The sequence below is a fragment of the Nyctereutes procyonoides genome, unplaced genomic scaffold (genome assembly GCF_905146905.1).
Source record: "Nyctereutes procyonoides isolate TBG_1078 unplaced genomic scaffold, NYPRO_anot_genome, whole genome shotgun sequence".
NCBI classification, from domain to species: Eukaryota; Metazoa; Chordata; class Mammalia; order Carnivora; family Canidae; genus Nyctereutes; species Nyctereutes procyonoides.
This window is the reverse complement of record NW_026575117.1, coordinates 12460891-12482790: the sequence shown is the minus strand read 5'-3', so window position 1 is coordinate 12482790 and position 21900 is coordinate 12460891. Positions and strand designations below refer to the sequence as shown.

The following is a 21900-nucleotide window of genomic DNA, read 5'->3' as shown; positions in this document are numbered from 1 at the left end:
TAACTGATAGTCTATAAAGTTGTAAAGAGGGACTTCAGACTATGGCTTATCAATGCAGACCATCTAACAAAGTCTAGCTGTTGAATGAGACAGATTGTTTTGAATGACAGGCACTGGAGTTGTATTAATCTTGAATATTGGTCATTGTTTAATATTTGATTTCTCCCTTGGCCTGCCTGCTCTTCTTGATTGCCTCTTTCCCTTTAATTGTGAGACTTGTCAGGACACTAAATAAAAAAGACACATATGAGATACTTTTCTCCCAAGAGCAGAGAAGGAGGACTTTATGGTTTCTTCCAGTTTCTAAATGGTGGCCAAGCCAAGCCAATCTTATGATCTGGAGATCATAACCTGAACCAAAACCAAGAGTCAGGATGCTTAACCCAGGCACCCCACCATTATGTCTTTTAGTTCTTAGGGTTTCTCTACACTTAATGAGTGGACACAAAAATTCATCTGAGTTACCATTTAAATAGAAAGCCATTTTATATTGGAAATTTTATCTAATGTTAAGCTTGAATATCAGATTAGTGAATTTTAAAAATCCCTTCATTAGTACAGCAACATTTAAATTTTTCTCAAGATTTAAAATGTCAATGATGTTTATATTATCTATTAATTATAAATTGTTGGTCTGAATAATTTGCTTGCACCACAGTCATCTCCATTTATTATAGTAATTAGTGTCTGCCAGGAAATCTTTTCTGACTTTCGCAAATGAAAGTCCTTCAATATTTTCAAATACTTGCATCTGTAATCAAGATGTTATAGCTGTACTGTAGCATAATGTTCTACACATAGAAGGCATTTCATAAATATTTGTTGAATGAAGTTAGCAAATGATCAATCTTCACCTTAGAACTATAAAGGTACACAGTAATCATGAATTTTCTAACAATTATTCCATGCCAAAGAGAGTCACCTCCACTCTATTTTTAGCAGTAGCATGAATACTTAACATAGATGATATGTTCCTGATGGATTAATAAATCATATTATAATCTTTTAGAAAATTTATATTAAAATATTTAGGACTGCAAAATTTATAAATAATAAAAAGCAAACAATTGTGTTCTTTTATTCGCCACCTGATTTAAAACACCATAATATACATTCCACTCTGAACTTAGTAATATTCATTCATGTGCTTTTCTTCATATTTACCCTTTAAATTTATGTATTACTTACTCACAGTATTGTTTTGTGTGTTTTTAAATTTCACATAATGGTATATGGTATATATTATTCTACAAGCTTTTTGTATTCAATTGTTTGAGAGTTTAGTCATGTTGATGTAATAGCTGCATTCATTCAGATCCACTGCTATAAATACCCATTTAAATATTTGCAGATTGTTTTCCCACAGTGGTGGTACCTTCCTATCAGTGGTGGATGAGCTGTAATCTACACTCTTGCCAGCAACTGAAACTTTCAGATTTCTTGAATTTTTGCCAACCTCATGAGAATAAAATGTTATCTCATAATTATAATTATTTTACCAATAACCAGTAAAATTTCAGGTGTTTTCATATGTCTGGGTTGCCATACATTTGGGTTGTCATTTCTAGGCTCTTCTGCAAATTACCTGGTTTAATTTTCTTGGTCCATTTTGAGTAGTCTGATTTAAAAGTTCCCTTTGTCATATGTTTTCTGTTGCCAATCTAATCTGCTAATCTGCAGTTTTTCTTTTTTTTTTTTTTGAATGATAGTTTTAGATGAAGAAGTTTCTAATTATAATGTAGCCACAAGTTATTAGTTTCTTCTTTTATAGTTTTCGCTTCTTGTATTCAGAAGTTGTAAAGATATACTATATTTTTGTTGAAAATTATTTTTAAATTAACTTTCCTGTTTGTTATTCTGACATATAAAAGACAATTATTTTCATGTTTCTATCTATCCTATATCTAGCCACCTTACTGAACTCCCCTTAATATTTAATGATTTGTGGAATTTTTTACACTTTCTGGTTTAATTATCTCCAGATTTTGACAGCTCGGTTCTTCCCTTCTAATTTTTAGGTGTTTATTTATTTTTCTTATCATATTGAGCTGGCTAGATCCTCCAATAAAATGCAGAATAATAGACATCCTTGTCTTATTCTTATTTTGAAGAAAAGACTTCAATGGATTTACCTGCACCGTTAGATGTTTAGATGCACTGTTGATACTAGAAAACTATAGATGTCCTTTATCAAGTTAAGAGGATCTTCTTCAATTGAGGGTACTCTAACAATACTTGTTTTTGTGGGTGTTAAATATTTTATCAACAGCTTTTTTCCAAGTCTATTGAAATGGTCATATTTTTCCTTTTTTGAGTTAATGTGAATTACATTAATAGTATTTTTAATGTTTTTTTTTAATTTATGATAGTCACAGAGAGAGAGAGAGAGAGGCAGAGACACAGGCAGAGGGAGAAGCAGGCTCCATGCACCGGGAGCCCGATGTGGGATTCGATCCCGGGTCTCCAGGACCGCGCCCTGGGCCAAAGGCAGGCGCTAAACCGCTGCGCCACCCAGGGATCCCTACATTAATAGTATTAATATTAAATTTCACTTGTATTCCTGGGAGAAACCCAATTTGGTTGCTATATATTATTATTTTTATAAAAAAACTAGATTTCACTCATCATTTGAAAATCTTTGCCTTTGTTTACATGGGAAAATAATCTTAAATTTTCTTTTTTGTACTATCCTTGTTTGATTTTTCATTCTAGCAATTCATTCTAATGACAGAGTTCAAAATAAAGCATTATGCCTTCAGAAAAAAATCCTAGAATACTATATATTTAACTTCCTTATTTTACTTCTCTGCCTCCCCCACCACCACTACCAACCCCCAAGAGAATGTAAACTCTTAAAGAAGAGGAATAACTGTGTTTTGCCCAGGATGTAAACCTACTGCTTAGAAAATGAGTACTCAATAAAATTTTGTTGGATTAGTAAAAGGCTCATAATTTTAATTGGAGTTTTTTTCCATCTACTTCTACTTATCTTGACTCATTTGGATAATAGTGAAATGACTGGATGCATTCATTTACTTAGAACTATTAATGCTTACAATGTGTTGTGATTACAAATTCTATATAATTTGTTGAGACCATTGTTATTGACTAGTATGTGCTCAATGTTCACAAATTTTCCCTGTGATCTTGACAAGAATGTGTATTTTTTCATTGTTGAATATAAGACTCTATTAGATCAAGCTTCAAATTAGTTCAATTCTCAATTATTAAGGATTTTATTTTTTTATTTTTTAAAAAAATATTTTATTTATTTATTCATGAGAAACAGAGAGAGAGAGAGAGGCAGAGACACAGGCACAGAGAGAAGCAGGCTCCATGCAGGGAGCCTGACGTGGGACTCGATCCCGGGTCTCCAGGATCACGCCCTGGGCTGAAGGCAGATGCTCAACCGCTGAGCCACTCAGGTGTCCCTTATTAAGGATTTTAATTTTTTAACTGCCTGTTTGATTACTTACCAAATAAAATGTATCAAAATCTTCTATATTGATGTTGGATTTGTCAATTTCTTCTTCTAGTCATGTCAAATTTTGCTTTATACTTTTGAATCTATGTTATAAGATGCATGTAAGTTTAGAATTATATCATTTACCATTATATAGTAAAGCACCTTATCCCTAATAAAACTTTTTGCTTAAAATCTATTTTACCTAACACTATACAGCTTAAGCAGCTTTTAAATTTTTAAATTTTATGTGTGCTTGTGTTTTAGGCATATGTCTTACCATCTCAACATCAGTGCCACGATGAGCCATATTGGAACCTGAGGCCAAAAGAAAAATATGTACCCTATATATATATCTATAAAATATCCTCCTGTATTAGGAACCAAGTGGAGAAAGTTAATAAACCCTCTATAATCAAAAAGTATAGCTATATATAACTCTTCACCTTGACCAATCTGTTTCTAAACCACTGTCAACCTTCCTATGAAGCAGATACAGGATAACCTTCCAGAACTGCTAGGCAGGAACTATGGCTGACTGGAAACAGTTCTCGTTGCTAAGTAACAAAGACTTACAAAACAAACAGCTTTTTTATTTAAAATGTTTATATATGAGCAGCCTACGTGGCTCAGCAGTTTAGCACCATCTTCAGCCCAAGGCATCAGCCCAGGGCATGATCCTGGAGAGTCCCACATCAGCTTCCCAGCATGTAGCCTCCTTCTCTCTCTGCCTATGTCTATGTCTCTCTCTCTCTCTCTCTCTCTCGGTGTCTCTCATGAATAAATAAGTAAAATTTTTAAAAATAAAATAAAAATTTTATATATTATTCCTCACAGATTTTAGTATTATTTTGCTTTTTTTAGTATTATATTTAAGTATTATCAAGATAGATTAATAATGCCTTCTCAAAATTTGTGCCTGAGGTACCCTCTCCCATTAATGCAGTATATGCTCCAACAATCGTGGTATTATATTTTTGTGTTTATGACAGCACTTAGTTCTAACTGACAAGTTTAACACATTTATATTTGTTATGATTATTGACATATTTAGATTTTATATTTTCTATACACTTTACTTTTTTATTTCCCTCTCCTTTTTTGCTTTATTTTATAACAAAAAAAAGGATGTTTCCTTTTTATTCTCTATATTTTGGGGAAGTTATAAACTACATTTCATCTCTTTTGCTGTATTATTCTTAAATAAAAAATGTTGCTTGTGTTAAAATTTGAAAATATTCCACACTCTTTAAGAATAACACAAGGACTTTTGGGGTTCCTGGGTGGTTCAGTCAGTCAAGCAGCTGGCTCTTGATTTTGGCTCAGGTCATGATCTCAGGGTCCTGGAATGGAGCTCACTTTGAGCCCTGAATTGGGCTGCATGCTCAACAGGGAGTCTGCTGAGGATTCTTTCTCCCCTTCTGCCTCTGTCCTTCCCCACGCTTGTGCTCTGTCTCTCTAAAACACGGAATAATTCAAGAACCTTTGATCTCTTTAAATGTAATTATCACTGCCGGTCTTAAATGCTACTTTTTCAATAGACTATAATTTTTAAAGCATTTTCAAACTGACAGAAAAATTGAGAGAGCAATACAGAGTTCCCATACACCTCCTGCACCACAGAATCCCCAACTTTCAACATCTGGCACCAGAGTAGTATACTGTTATAAACCGATAAACCTAAATTGACACATCATTATTACCCACGTGACAGTTTACATTAGTGTTTACTATACTTATGTGGGTCTATTTCTATTCCATTTTACTGATCTATTTGTTTTTATTTCTGCCAAGACCACATTTTTATAATTACTGTAGCTTTGTTGATAAGTCTGGAGGTCAGGTAGTGGCAGTAGTCTGACTTTGTTCTTTTCTTTCAACATTGTCTTGACTATTCTGTGTCTTGTGCTTCTCACATAAACTTTAGAAATAGCCTATTGATATCCACAAAATAACTTTCTGATATTTTGATTGGGATTACATTGAAGCTATAGATCAAGGCAGGAAGAACAGACATCTTGACAATATTGAGTCTTCCTGTCTATGAACATGGAATAACTAATATAAGGATTAATAATAATAATATCACCATATGCCAAAGAGGAAATTAAATTTGAGGCCTTGACTCTCTAAATGTACATCTAATGTAGATTCTATAATATAAAATGTCTGAATGCTAGTTACATTTAAAAAATTAATTCATTAGTATTTACAAGATTAGAGTATAAAATGAAATACATTAGGATAAGATCTTTCTGTGAGCAAACAAAAAACATTACTGGGAAAGCTCGATGTGTAATAAAAATATGACTCTAGTTAGTCATGATGACTCATACTTTTGGACTTCAGTGCTCTAACGGAACACACTTTCTAAAATAACAGGAAATATTCATTTACATAATAAGCATTGTAGAGTGTGATGTTGGCACCATTCAAATTATTGAATGGTAGGAAGGCTTATTATATAAAATGTTTTAAGCTGGCTCTGCTATTTATAATACTAACAAAAATGCATACTGATAGCTTGATTGTAGTTAATTCATAAAAGCCATGATTAATGCTATAAAAGGGTCACAAATCAGAGCCAAAGAATAAGAGAAGAATTCATGGTTACTAATAAATTGCTCTGTGAACGCTTGGCCACCCTTGCAGGTAATGATGTCACAAAATGATGAAAGAATAGCTAAGTAGCCAACAAAGTGCTGGGGCTTGGCGGAGGCACTGATGACTGCATCACTCTTAGCCAAGAGCCCCTGAAAGATGAACATAACTATTAAAAGAAAATGAAAAACCATAAGGATGCTAGTTTCAACTGATAACACATTCCTAAAGCTAGATTCTATCAACATTTGAATTCTTAGAACAGGTAAAGAGAAGAGGAGGAGTAATGAGTATATAGTAACTATGCAACCATATTAGTTGCCATATAATATACACATCTAAGCTTCCAATTCCTAGGTTGTATTCTGTATCTAAGACTTGAAGCATATTTTTTAATAGTTATAATGGAATTCTTGAGCAGGTAAGAGATACATTATTTCAATAAAGCTAATAGCACAAGTGGTTAGGAAATGATCTTTAAAAAAGTGAGGGAGGGGAGTAATGGGGTGGGGTAGATTTTAGAAATCTACGTACCAAAATAATGCATGTTGAATAATTCCATGATATGGAATCTTAGAATAGGCAAAACAATCTATAGTAATAGAAAGCAGATCAATGGTTTCTAGGATTGAGGGTTGGGGAGGAGGCATTGACTATAGAGGAGCACAAGAGAATATTTGGAGAGAGAAAAACATTCCACATCTTTAATATGGAAGTCATCACACAAATATAGCAAAATATAGCAAATTGCATTTGCTAATATTTTTAAATGGATAAATTTATTTTATGTTTTTATTTTTAACTAAGTATATTTTATTATATGCAAATCATTTCAGGAAAGTTGCTTAAAAAGAAAAAATCACTAGTTTTGCAGGATGTTATAGTTGAAATTGAGTAAAGGGTACAAGGAATCTATGTATTATTTCTTACAATCATACATGAATTTACAATTATCTCAAAGTAAAAAATTCACTTAAATTATAAAATACATGTACAAGTAACAGTGATTATCTGTTATCCAAAAAGTAATTATTTAAAAAGAGTGTATGTGTTTCTTATCAAATGATTCACAAAGAGTTAAATGCCATGTAATCTTGAGTTTTGCTTTGAAACATTCAATTCTGCTTTAAAGTTAATAGTATATAGTCTTTTGGGGTTTGTTTTGCTCTAGGTTAATCCTAAAATGGAACTAGTAAATTATTCACTGTTTCAGTCATTTCTAGAGAGGTAATGTCACAAATACTCTAAAATCATTCTCTATTAATGAAATATGCAATTATCATTTGTAGTATACACCATACATTAAAGTCAAAGCCTTACAACTGCCTTACAAAGCCTTACACAGTATGTCAGCATTCCTAGGCAGTAGCACTGAGGAGAATCATTGAACCTCCCCAAGGTAGATGTTTTAAGTATTGCAAAGTACAATGAAATATTTAAGACAAAAGTAAGTGTACCTTGAAGTTTATCTCAGGATCAGTAGGGTCTTTGGTAATAGTTTTTCTTCTTCTTTTTCTTTTTTCTTTGGGGGGGGTAGTTTTTCATTTTATGAATCAACAAAAGAAATAGGATTTACCAATGGAGTTACGAATTAGATGAATTAGTCAGTCTGGCTATTCCCTAAATAATTAATCATGTGTTTTAACTACTAGCGTAAGTCTTAATCTATGAAGAGGGCCAGGTATTAACATAAGTGAGTTCACCCAGATATAAGGCTATGGATAGTAGTGAATATGGTAGCAAACCAAAGTGTGATACTGTTCCAAAGAGGGTAATTGTTACCTTGAGTTAGGCTGTATGAGGAAACATAGGCATAGTGTTGGATTATTTTCTGTAAGAGAGGCCAGAGGTAAAGGAGGAAGAGGGAAAGAAGAAGGAGAAGAATAACAAACTTAAACAGTGGTCCCACCTGGGGACCACCAGTTTGTGACATCAACTTTATAAACAACTGAAGAATGCTTCATATAGAAAATTCCTTGGAATGGCTAATGTATAAGAACTTGCTTCTGAATTTACCATTCCACTCCTCTCTCCCGACTTCATTCATTTTCACTTCTGCTAAAAACACTTTCATATAGGACTGCCAATTGCCAAGAACTGGCATATTCTCAAGGCTTACGTTTTCATCTGTTTGCCAAATGGCTGTAATATAATTCACAAAAGCCCTGTTTATTGAGTAATATTATTAATGGGTAGCATAATACTGTGAAATTGAAGACATTCTTTTTGGATTATGTCCAGATCTTTAAAAAGAACATTGATTCCAATAGGAAATGGATGGCTTATATGAAAACTTATTATTTTAAAAAGTAGAACAATGTGAAAAGCATTTGAATAAGCATATTTTCAAATTATTGTAAGATACCTTTTTCAGATATGTCTCACATGTATTAAAATACTTCGAATGATAACAATAAGAAAATGTCATACTTATGAATGCTTTACAAAATCATTTCTCATTTTCAACACATTATTGAAAATATCATAGGACAGAGAAATCATTCAACTTAACAGTCTATTGACTTTTTCCCTTAAGCTACATTTGCCAAACTTTGCTAAGTGAATATTTGTTGCTTTTTTATTTATGGCTAAATTCATAAATTATCAAAATATGTCCAGGAAGAAAATAACAGAAAAGTCAACTTTTTACCATTGTTTCTAAAAGGCATTTAATGTCTAAATAAGAAGCATTAAAATGTATTCTCAACCTAAATTATAGTTAATTATTTTGCTAGTTCATAATTCAATAGTCACCACCTGAGACCAAGTCTGAAAATCCCAACTTGACTTCTGAAACCAATCATAAGCCTTGATTCATTTAATGGCTCTATTTTTAAGGGGAAGCATGAAATCATTCAAGAATCATAAAATATCAATCACTCATCTGTGAGCAATTAAAGAGAGAGAAAGGGGAAAAATGGGATGGGCTATCAAAAGAAAAAGGGATACAGGGGCGGGGGTAGAGGAAATGAAAGCAAACTAGTCAAAATAAAGCATGAGAAGCTCTGAAAATAACATATAAAAGCATTACCCAGTCCTTAATTTGAATATACTACATAGATTCAGATCAAGGGGCCTTACTAAATCCATCGCAGAGTGTTTTTTTTTTTAAAGATTTTATGTATTCATTCACAAGAGACACACACAGAGAGAGAGAGAGAGAGAGAGAGAGAGAGAGAGAGAGAGGCAGAGACATAGCAGAGGGAGAAGTAGGTTCCACACAGGGAGCCCGCTGTGGATTCGATCCTAGGACTGAGCCATAGGCAGACGCTCAACCGCTGAGCCACCCAGGCATCCCCACCCCACAGTGTTTTTTAACTGAGTTCTTGGTGAGTTTGGGAAGGGGAGGTAAGGTTTATAAAAGATACCACTAATTTCCAGGAAAGCGAAGTGTCCATTTTAAAGAATCAAAAGAAGACACTAGGAAAAATAGAATAAATGCCACTTTAAGTTTAAAATCAAGAACAAATCAAACTGGCAAAAACTTAAACACACAATTAGGGCTGAAAAAAGAGTGAATCAATCAAGTTCATCCAATTAATTTCCTTTCTGGCACAATATGATAAGCCACACAATCAAACATACTAAAATCAATGCTTTTTAAAAAGATTTTTTTTCTCATGATACTCTAATCAAACCAAATTCAAAGCCTCTAGCTGTTAGAAATCAAAAAAAAAAAAAAAAGAAAAAAGAAAAGAAAAAGAAAGAAAGAAAGAAAAAGTAAATGATTCCTTCTTTCAAAGCAATTATCAACCAGTGGTGAAGACTAAACATATAAATTAAAAGATCAGCAATATAAAGCAATGATCTGGAGACTAAGTTCAAAGGAACATCTGAATTAGAACATGAAAGTTTTGGCTTGAGCACATAGAAAGAAAGAAAGCTGTAACCAAATCAAAGACTGAGTTGAAACTAAGGGCCAGGACTACATCCTAAACGTGCTAGAAGAAGTCTGCATTGTAGATAATATTCTTGCTACTGAACTATATGCACTCATGTTGTCACTGGAAACAAATTAGATGAGATTAAGAATCTCAGAAGGCAGAAATGGAGTTTGCTAAAACCTTGGCAGATGGTTAAAAAAAAAAAACAAGATGTTCCATGATATCCTAAAACAAACGACAGAGAAAACTGAAGTGACTAATTAAACACACGTACAGGGCAACGTTTAGGAGGCAAGTCAAGTAGGGAATCTATGAGACGGTGCTACATTGTGAGGTTAATAAAAGAAATCACTGATTGCAAGGAAAGAGAAATATGCATTTAAAAGAATCAAAGGAAGAAGACACTAGGAAAAATATAATAAATGTCATTTTAAATTGAAAAGCAAGAAAAAATCAAGTTGGGAAAAATTAAACACACAATTATGGCCAAGTAAGAATTAATCAATCAAGTTCATGCAATAAATTAGTCCTTACACTGTAAAGAATTTTATATATGTTTATGACAAAATACATCAATAAATTCCTTCATGGCTCCTAATATGTTTGTTTCTACTTGTATTTGCTTTGCTTATAAAGTCCCTAGCTTTAGATTTAGAAATATTATTTTAATTGTCATTTTAATAGATTTACAATTGTTTTTACATTGAAGTCTTGGATTTTCTATACATACCATGAAGTAGGGCTTTAACTTTTTTTTTTTTCCAAATTGATACTAACTACCTCAAACATCACTCAATGAGGACTCCATACCATTTATTTTTTATTACTGGTATGATTGTTCCTGCTGCTGTACTTGCTTTCCTATCAGCTGTTACTGATGTTGATGCTAGATATTTTTACCAATACCTCTCAATTTCTTTTCCATTTACCCCCTTTTCCTAAAATTGTAGCTAAATCTCTACTTCATCTATGAAATTTCCCCTGGCCATCATAGACAAATGAAAGTAACATAATTTGAGTCATTTTACTATAGATTTTCAAATTAATTAAAATTACTGATATCAAGAAATGAATTCAACTTAATCAATGCAAAGTCAAAAATATCTCTGCACCAAAAGACACTTATGCTGCATAGATATCTATGTGTAAATATCCATTAGTTGCAGGATTCAGACCCTTATTTTTAATGCCATTCTATCCAGACCCCTTAAGAATTGTTTAGTAAAACATGAAAATGCTGATGAAACAAAGATAGAAAAGCAAAATAAAACCCTTTGGTTTAAGGTTTGCTCTTAGTTGTTATTTTTCTGAAACAGTTTATTTTTTAAAGTCATATTTTCATCTTTTTGATGGATTTTTTTTCTACCAAAAATTTCCTGAAATAATTGACATTTCAGGCTCATATCAATTCATTTCTATTCATACCCATAGGGTAGACCAAAATTAAGTTCAAAGAATTTGTAGTCAACATTTCACCAACCCTCTCCATTCCCTCCCCCCCCCTTCTTTTTAGATTTTCATGCATCAAACAGAGAACTCACGTGACGTCCCTGGGTGAAGCTTTCCAGAGAGCAGAGGCATCGATAGGGCTGGCTGCTTGTGTCACACTTATCAGCATGACCATAGCACTGACATCTGTAAACAGACCATCAGACAACTCCTAAGTCAACGCAACTGTGAATATATTTAAGGGCCTGTGAATATATCCACTGTGTGGATCCAACATGGGAGACAAGTATGTTAACACAAAATTCAATCTCTTTTATCACATGAATGTTCATGAAAGTTTTTTATTATTCCTAAAGTATTGGATAAAGCATCATCCATATCCAAACCACATTGTTCTTAGAAGGTAATTTTCAAGCTTCTCTGGGAAGGGAATTTGTTTTCACCTATATCAGCATTGTGGCAAATTTGCCATTTACTGAAGCTGTTAAACACAATTAAACAATAAAGTTTAGAATAAACTGCAGAATGAAATTAATATATTTCAATTATTTGGGTTTTTTTCCTACAAAATTAGATGATGAATATTTAACAGTATTACTATTTACACCATGCCATTACTAAACAAATAGCACTTATAGGTTGGTATTCTGGTTTTTAAAGATGTACTTTATTTACAGTGCATATCACTCTTCTAGCACAACTTGATTCTAAATATAACCTATGTATGCACCATTTCCATACCAGAGAGTGTGTTGCTCTCCAGGTATCCATATTTTGAAATACTGTGAGCCATGTTCTCATTTAAGGTCAGATATTTATAATTATTTAGGCAATATTCGATTTTTCTTCCTAGAAAACAAATATCTCCTATAACATTGTGAATTGTGAACTCGGGGAGACCAAGCCCTATACTTACAAACTAGCTGATAATATAGTTGTAACTTGAAATCTAGCTCCTTCTCTCTGATTTCAAGAATATGTGAAAACAATATTCCAGAAAAAAAAGCAAAATACTTGGTAAGTTATTTCTAAGCCAGATTCAGGGTATTATGCCTTCTAGACCCAACAGCTTTTGAAAATTGTTTCCATAACCATGTGGTCTTACATACAGAAAAGAATAGCATACCAATCTTTTCAAAAATTTGTAGAGTAGGAAACCATCTCACAATGTCAAGTTTGGAATCTGGCTTGCTCTAAATCTTAACTTATTTTTAAATAAGTATGACAAAAAATCTTGTTGGAAACAAAACTCATAGTGAAAAGCATCCTTCAATCAAACCTTGGTAATGAACATTACCTCCCCGTGATGGTGATTTCGTCAACTGCATAATAACTGTGCCTGAGGCTGACAGGAGTCTCCGTTGTATAGTACTGTCCATGAAAATGAATTCTTATTTGTGTGGCCTTTACAAACTCTTGAAGAGATGGGGTATTATAAAAGTCGTTGTAGCCAGGACGATGATTTGGTCCAGGTGTTAGGATGCTAAATGTGACATTACCATGGGAATATGGAGTAAAACTGTTGATGAAAGAAATTTGAAGTCATGAAAAGCTATTCATATTTTTAAAAAAGAAGAATCACAACTTTGAAACAATATTACACAATATCAATAATGGCTTAAATTCCTCAATCTGGGAAAACAGATATATAGCATATATTTCATGGGCAAACAATATAGTTTCATCACAGAAAAACATAGTAAAACATTTCCTTCAGGACATAATAAAATTCTATTAATATATGTAACTTGCTAAAGCAACCTGAAAATCAGATTATAAAGCCCAAATGAGAATATATACAAGAGATACTCTCAAGTCTCTTATGAAAACTTTAAACATAGTATAAAACTCAAGTTGGGTGGGGGGGAGTCTCAGAAGAACCTGCTTCAAGAAGGCTAGTGGTGAAGGGAAGTCTCTACCAGTCGTATGACTTAGGCCACCTATTGCTTATTATTAATCCATTAGTCTATTAAAATTAACTCTTTCAAAGATAATTATTTGTTAAATATTCATACGTGGGAAGCTGAAGACAGTTGACAGAATCGGGATTTTCCAATTCTCCATTATTTTCCATTCCAAAAGCTCTGCAATTTCTAGCAAAATATTGCCAGTCCTCCCAATCTAGGCTGTCCTCCTTCTTCCGTTGAATCTTTATTGCTGTTGGTTGTGGACTAAGGAACTGAATGATAATATAAAACACCTGAAAATGGATAAGTTAATCATTGTCTTTAAAGTTTTAAGTTTGACTCATCATTCTAAATCAAATCCGTGAATTGTTCATTTCAAATATAATAGCTTACTTCCTCATAATGATAATCATCAAATATTTATTAGACATCCAGAAATGTCATAGCCCTATGGGAAAAGCAACACATTCTACAATTGCATATCCATTCCTTCTCAAGGATTTTATAAATTAAGTGCAAGTTAATAATATGTTTGATATAAAGACATGGAAAAAGAACCTTACTTCCATGAGATAGTTGTTATATATGCTCTTCTTAAGTAGTTAGAATAAGCACCTCAGTTTTTAGTAATTTGGACTACTTAATAATAAAAAGATTTTATTTAAATATCTCATATGATTTCATACAAATATCTTAAAAAATAGGCCCTGCATCTTTTCTTTTATATATTTTTATTTCATACATTACTAGACACTACTAGTGTGAAGTGACGCTCAGTCACCTAATTCACCTTGTAGTAGATTGAATTGCATCCCCAAATAGACACATTCAAGTACTCACTCCTAGTACCTGTGAATGTGACCTTTGGAAAAAGGGTATTTGCAGATGTAATTAAGTTAAGGATTTGAAGATGAAATCATCCTGGATGAAGGCTGGGTCTTACAACAGAACGAAGAGAAAGAAGTGACACACAGAGAGAAGCAAGGAGGAAGGCCCCTGCAAACAGAGGCAGAGATGGGAGTTACGGGGCCATAAGCCAAGGAACACCAGGAGCTCCCAGAACCTGGAAAAAGCAAGGAAGGATTCTACAGACACTGGAGCCTCGGGAGGGAGAACCAGGAGAACCACCCAGCCAATACTTTGATTTGTATTTCAATCTTCAGAACTGTAAGCGAATACATTTCTATTATTTTAAGGCACGAAATTAGCAGTGATTGGTTATGGCAGTTAGAGGAAACTAACACACTCTATTATTTCAAATTACCTGATATTGTCCATTTTCCAAATCTATTGAAATAGTCACTCCTTGATGAAGCTGGATAATGTTTGTAAACACATGTGAAACCCATGAAGTACCAATATCATTATCATTGACAAAAGAAAGAGGATGGGCTTCAGGATTCAGCCGTAACACCCTATCAGTGGTTGTGTCTTCTGCATCATTAGGAATGCAGTACCGCTGTACCGAAGGATGGACCCTAGGGTGGCTTCCAGGGCAGCGGCAATGTGACTGAATATGCAGTCTGAGCAGATCTCCAGAGAAAACTTCCTGAATCTCCCTGTGGGTGTAAGAAGCAGACTGTAAGGACAAATAGCTCAGCAGTAATAGAACTTCCAAGGGTTGTTACAAATGTATATCACAATCTTCATGTTTGGATCACTATCCAGCAACTTTAATTATTTTATAAACAGAACATAAAGTCAAACGCATTCCTGGCCAAATAAACAGACACATAAAATGGATATTAGAAAGAGTTAATTCTTAAGAGTTACTTTTTTACATTGAGAAGCAGGTGTAAGCCCTTGTCTGATTACTGAGACACTTATTTAAATATCATAATAGTCTACTGTATCTATTTGTGATGAAAAAGAAAAGTAACATTCATTTAGGTTGTTAAACTGACTTATCCCAAAGGTGGGCAATAATACATTGAAAATACTAGGAGTAATAGGGTTTCCAGTTCATCCATGGGAAAGAAATAAGAAAACAAGTATCATTTTACCTGTTGCTGTTTTGTTTATTAGTATTAGTATTAGTATTAGTATTAGTATTAGTATTCATGAGAGACACAGAGAGGCAGGCAGAGACACAGGCAGAGGGAGAAGCAGGCTCCATGCAGAGAGCCTGATGTGGGACTCGATCCCGGGACTATGGGATCACTCCCTGGGCTAAAGGCAGACGCCCAAACGCTGAGCTGTTTTAAGTAAAAGGACTGAGGCCAAAACCATTTGTCAGTGGTTTCCTGTGACTCATCAGTACAGATCCTGGCACCCCAAAGTGCTTCAATGGCTTCAGATCATCTGGCAGCTGCCAACAGTCAAAGAATAACGCCAATTCCAGGCAGATATATTTAATTTTTCCATTAAGGGCAATATACCTGTTCTAGTCAGAAATAGTCATTCTAATATAGGCATTCTTCCCCATAATACCTTCCAGACATCTCAGGTAGGCCAACATCAGTAACCCTGGTCTAACTAGACAGGCCAGGATTCTTCCCTCAGATTCCAGCGGGGGGATGGAGTCAAGCAATTTTTCCATTCACTAAATCACATGAAATCACACCTTCTTCTTTAAATCTTATTGATATTTTCCAATTGATACCAGGTTTTAAATAGGACCAAAAGTGAAATCTTTTCCCCAGGGAAAAACTTGATTTGGCCCCAAATTATAGCAACATTGCTCTCCAGAATTTTAGACAGAAGTGATTAAAAGGATAGTTGAGGTGAGCAGGGGGTTGGGGTGACTGGGTGATGGGCACTGAGGGGAGCACTTGGTGGGATGAGCACTGGGTGTTATGCTATATGTTGGCAAATTGAATTCCAATAAAAATTTTTTTTAATTTTTTTTTATGATAGAGAGAGAGAGAGAGGCAGAGACACAGGCAGAGGGAGAAGCAGGCTCCATGCACCGGGAGCCTGACGTGGGATTCGATCCCGGGTCTCCAGGATCGCGCCCTGGGCCAAAGGCAGGCGCTAAACCGCTGCGCCACCCAGGGATCCCCAATAAAAAAATTTTTTAAAAAGGATAGTTGAAACTATTGGCATCTAATTATGAGTCCCAGCGGTACAGCACCCTTTGTTCAGATATCTCTTGATTATATAGACTAGTAAAGAATGTTTATGTTAAAATAATTTTTATATTTCTTTTTATATTATTAAAAGAATGTTTATAAGAATGTTGAGGAGCAACACTTCTCAAATTGATAAGAGCTACTTCCGTCATTTGGAAATTCACCACACTAATTTACATCTCCCTTTAAAAAATATGAGTAAACATCATTATTTTTGATCCTTAGTAGAAGTAAACAATATCAACTCATACATACAACAATATACTTTTATACCATCAAATCATTATTTGGGGGACACCTCGGTGACTCAGCGGTTCAGGGTGTGATCCCCAGGTCCTGGGATCGAGTCCCACATCAGGCTCCCCGCAGGGACCCTGCTTCTCCCTCTGCCTATGTCTCTGCCTCTCTCTGTGTGTCTCTCATGAATAAATAAGTACAATATTTAAAAAAAAATCATTACTTGAAAAAAAATACAAATCATTACTTGGGCAGTCCAGGTGGCTTAGTGGTTTAGCGCCTGCCTTCCGCCCAGGGTCTCCAGGATCAAGTCCCAAGTCAGGCTCCGTGCATGGAGCCTGCTTCTCCCTCTGCCTGTGTCTCTGCCTCTTTCTCTTTCTCTCTCTCTCTCTCCCTCTCCCTCTTCCTCTCTCTCTCTCTCTCATGAATAAATAAAAATCTTTTTAAAAAATCTAAAAAAAAATCACTTTACTTGGGAAAGAAACTTCAGAGGACATCTGAGCAGAATTTCACTTGAACTTTTCTGAACAGAATGAAAATCTACATGTCTTTGAGAATTCCTAATAAAGATTTTCCACCTATTCTCAAGATGAGGAAATACTTGCTTAACCCTAGTCCAAGTCTATATATAATTTGTGTTCACTGGAAATAGAAAAATATATAACAATACTTCAGATTATTCATTCTTGTCTCCACCTCTAATAGCTCAGTCTCTTGAGACTTTCCCACATGTCAAAATAATCATTTTCATTGTTCTAAATTCTCTAGCACTTATAAATTCAACAAAGCAATTTTGAAAGGCAGATATAGAAGTTTCTTACATATCATAAACTACTTCATACAGAACATTTAAATCAATGTATCCCAAATTCTGTAATACAACTTGTTCAAAAATCTAGAAAAAATCCTTTGTAATGAAGTTGATCAATTTCATATTATAAGGGATTACCCAACAGAATAGCACTAATGAATAACAACCATAGACTAAGCCAACATAAACACTGTAAACATTAATTAGGTGACATTTGTGAAATGCTGTAAAAATGAAAAATAATCTTTTGCAACTCTTATATAAGTGAATTCAGGAATTATTCTTACACCTGTCGAGCTTTAAAACACCACATTCACTTACCTGTTTGTGAGCGCCACTTGATATAATCGAAAATCTTGCATTCTTCCAACAAACTGCTCTAATCCTGCAGAGTACATACAAAATACATAATATAAAAAGTCATAGTTTTCCACATGATGTCTGACAAACATTCAAGTGACATTCCTTTAAACCTATAAAACCTCCACTTATATCATAGCCCTACAGACGAATATCAAATTCCTACAGATGAATATATATATTTTGCTAATTCCATAGGATAATTAATAGTCATAGTTATCTCTATAGACATTGCAGATAAGTCAAAGTGAATATCTGCCCAGTCTACTTACTGGCCTAATTTGTGGGTCAAATATTTTTTTTTACTATTTATTTTAATTGGGGTCTAGTTAAACCCCACACAATGTTAAATTAGTTCTTGGGGTACAACATAATAATTCACCAACTCTATTTGTTATACAATGTTCACCACAAGTGTAGCTCCCATCTGTCACTATAAAATGTATTATAATACCATTGATTCTATTCCCTATGCTATACTTTTCATCCCTGTGACTTATTCATTCCATAACTCTCCAAATCAAATTTCTCCCTAGTTTATAAACCTATAAATCTATCATGTTATCAGTGCTAAATTTGATTGTCATCTACTTTCGACTGCAATTTCCAGAGCATTTACATTGCCAAGAGGAAGACTCCCCACCTGTCCTATCATCCCCTGTTCTGTCTCTAAGCTCCAGAGTATCACTTTGGGTCATCTCCAAACTTAGATTAATGCCTGGTCTAGAAAATCTCCAGTAAATGAGGATAAATTGAAAACCTCCTACTCATAAATTCTGAGTTATTCACATATATCAATGGCATTCTAGCTCAGTCTCAAATTCCATTATCTCCTGAGAATTCTTCTAAGACAAGCCAATTCAAAACCCATTCTGCATTGAATTAGGTGAACTTTCAAGGTGGAGGTAGATGTCAATCTTAAACCACTTAATATTATTTTATTGATTCATTTAACAAATATTTATTTCGGATTTAATAACAGATAAGCCTACAAGAGTGGCAACAGAAAAAACTAAGAAAATTACCACCTCTAAGTTTTTTTCTTGTGCTTGTAATAATGAGAAAAACATGATTAAAATGACAAAATTCTAGCTAGAGTTTGATCATGAGAACACAAAAGGGGATGTGATGTACCTTATGGTACCAATTCAATAAGTGGTTTTAAAATTAAATTTAGATCAATGGCCAACTTACCAAATGACCATTTCCTGAAATGTGTTTGTTGTTAAACTATACCTTTTTTTTGTCTTGATAATACAGTTTTAAAGAATATTTGATCTGTCTTTGCTGTACCTCCTTGGTGGTGACATAGAAGAAACTAGGGCAGAGTTAGGATATATCTGATGAATAAAAGATGCGGAGTAGAATTAGCACAGTGAATAGTCTGAGATGTTGATCTCAGAGGCAAGAGGAGATAAATGAGCAAAGAGGGTGACACTTGGCATAAAAAGTGTGTCTGTGTAAATGTGTGTGTGCATGTGTATATATATATATGTATTTTATCTATATTTATATTGAAGGATATTTAAGAAAGGATCAACAATATCTCATATATATTTTTTCATAAGCATAGACATTTTCAATCAATATACTTTAAGAAAAACATATCTAAGGGCTTTTCCCTTCCACTCCTCTGTCTCAGGCTTTCATTTACACAACATCCTGAAGTCCACAGGAAAAAAGGTGGACTATGCAGCCTCATCCTCTGACTTTTCTGTAAGGGGAGTTGCCCTATCCTATCTGTCCAGAAACAGGTAGCTGAAACAAGTGCAAACTAATTATTTCTTGAAATGGTGTTATGAAGACAAAACAAAAAATACTATAAAACTTCGTAGAGGTTTTTAAATTTTCAACACAGTTTGCTTTAAAATGTATAATTTAAAAAAATTAAATTTTAAAAGAAATTTAAAAACATTACAAAATTCCATTGGTGAATTGGCCATCCAGAAAACTTGATAAATTGACCTCTAATATCTAAAGCTAAGCAAAGTAGGAAATAGCATAAGGAAGGATATGCCTTCCTTGGACATAGGAGGAAAGATGGGAAGAACAGGCATGAATACAGTTAAGTCATTGTGTGCTTTTGTACTTTTTTGTCTGGAGAGTAGGAAAGACAAACACGAAATTACTCTGGTAACTCTGGTAAAAATTTTCTTTCTGAGGTATAAATTTTCTTGTCTTTCTAAATGAAGTAAACTGGATCTACCTCTTATTTCTTTACCTTCACATATTCACATCCAATCCCTATCTCTTAACTCCCTAGCATCCTTTATAACCCATGTTCTAAGTCTACACCCTGAATTTAAAGTGCCCCACTAGTAAGTGCTTTATCTCAAATAACACAGAAAACACAGATCATAAAAAATAAGAGATAATCATTTGATATTTTGAAAGACCTAATACAAATAAAAGCAAAAATGATGAATGCTTTGATTTTGTCCAAACCAGAATCATAGCTTTAGTGTGTCAACGTGGTTTTATTCTTTTATACATTAATTCATTCAACAAGTACTTATTGAGAGCCTATAATGTGCTAAGCACTTTCATGGGTTCCAAAGATATATCAGTTAACAAAATAGTCACAAACAAAAAAATTCATTTTATGGAGCTTGCATTCAAGCATCTAGATGAACATAGTAAATGAGCAATTTATGTAGTAAACTAGAACATATGATAAATGATATGAAAAATTGGGAAAATTAGACCACTTTGGAAAGCACAGACTGAATTTTTAATTTGGATAGTATGTTCCAAACAGGCCTCATTGAGAATGTGGTATTGAAGGGGAAAAGGAATGAATCATGCATATATCTAGGGGCAAAATATTCCAGAGAGGAGTCAATGAGCGGACCCTTAAGGCAATATGCTTGGCATGTGAAAGGAACTGCAAGGAGCTAGCTTCCTGGAGCCGAATAAAGAGGGGAGGCTATTGGAAGATTAGGTCAGACAAGTAACTGGCTGGGGGTAATGGGGTTCAAATCATTAAAAACCTTGCAAACCTACTGTGAAGACTTTTATTTTTATTCTGAATGAAATAGAAAGTCACTGGAGGGTTTAGAGTAGAGATGTGACATGATCTCAGGTTTATTTTAAAGTGTTAAGAATAGAATGTAGGGGAAAACGGTAGAAGTAGTGAGACCAGTTAAGCTATTGTAGCAATCCAAGTGAAAGATGATGGTAGTCAGGCCAAGGTGTAGAAGTGGAGATGTACATTTCAATGATGATAAATTAGAATTCACTTCCTATATTTTAATAATAGTTAAAGGGAGCTCTGCTGCAGAGGGATAATGAAACATATTTTATCACCTGTAAAATAAAGGGGCTGTGTTTTATGACCTTTAAAAACCATTTTAGTTTTAAATTTTGGAGTCTGAATATAGAACAATCACATTCTCTACTGCAGAATTCATATTTGAAGAAATTTTCCAAACAAAACGTTAGAAAAAGTTCTCTAAAGACCTAGAGTTAGAAATCATCCATTCCATGTAAGAGAACTATGATTTTGATTTCTGGGGAAAATATCATAATATTTCAAGAATATTGTCATAAAAATAGATTTTACTCATTTCTTTGCTAGTGGTCAGTTCTTTAACATTAGATATTTATTGGAATAAATATTTCATAAAATGATTCTTCATTGAAAATGTGGCAAAAATAGGTTTAAATAATATAAATGGATCAAGGAAATAGATATGACTCATACCAGAAAAATCTCATAGTTTCCTATTCAGAAAGAGATGATGACTGAAAAATGGAGCATATCCACAATACAACAGGAGGCACAGCAAAATTAGTTAAATGGGTAAACTGTGAGTAAATAATATAATACATAAATCAGGGTAAATACAGGTTTTCAAATAGCCTAAATAAATAAATGTCACATGAATGGGAAAGGAAGAAATATAAACTTCCTCTATTTGTGTGTAACAGGAGTGTATACTTAAAGAATCCCAGTGAATCTACATAAAAGCTATTTGAAGTAATAAGAAAAATTAGAAATTTTATATTATAAAAGTTAAACATATAAAAATCAATTTAATTCTTATATACTAGAGCTGAAACACTGAAAATAAAATGTTAAAGTACCATTTATATTACCCACAAAATATTAATTATA

At 33.7% G+C, this 21900-nt stretch overlaps 1 protein-coding gene across 1 annotated transcript in view; it reads right to left on the bottom strand.

Moving 5' to 3' along the window:
• USH2A (usherin) overlaps nucleotides 1-21900 on the bottom strand; it is a 686930-nt gene that overhangs the window by 604200 nt on the left and 60830 nt on the right. The window contains exons 4-8 of the mRNA XM_055333895.1: nucleotides 17745-17808; nucleotides 14569-14863; nucleotides 13413-13597; nucleotides 12695-12916; nucleotides 11490-11583 (exon numbers count right to left, since the gene is read on the bottom strand). Coding sequence (XP_055189870.1) covers nucleotides 11490-11583; nucleotides 12695-12916; nucleotides 13413-13597; nucleotides 14569-14863; nucleotides 17745-17808 — 860 coding nt within the window. The remainder of the gene's footprint in view (nucleotides 1-11489; nucleotides 11584-12694; nucleotides 12917-13412; nucleotides 13598-14568; nucleotides 14864-17744; nucleotides 17809-21900) is intronic.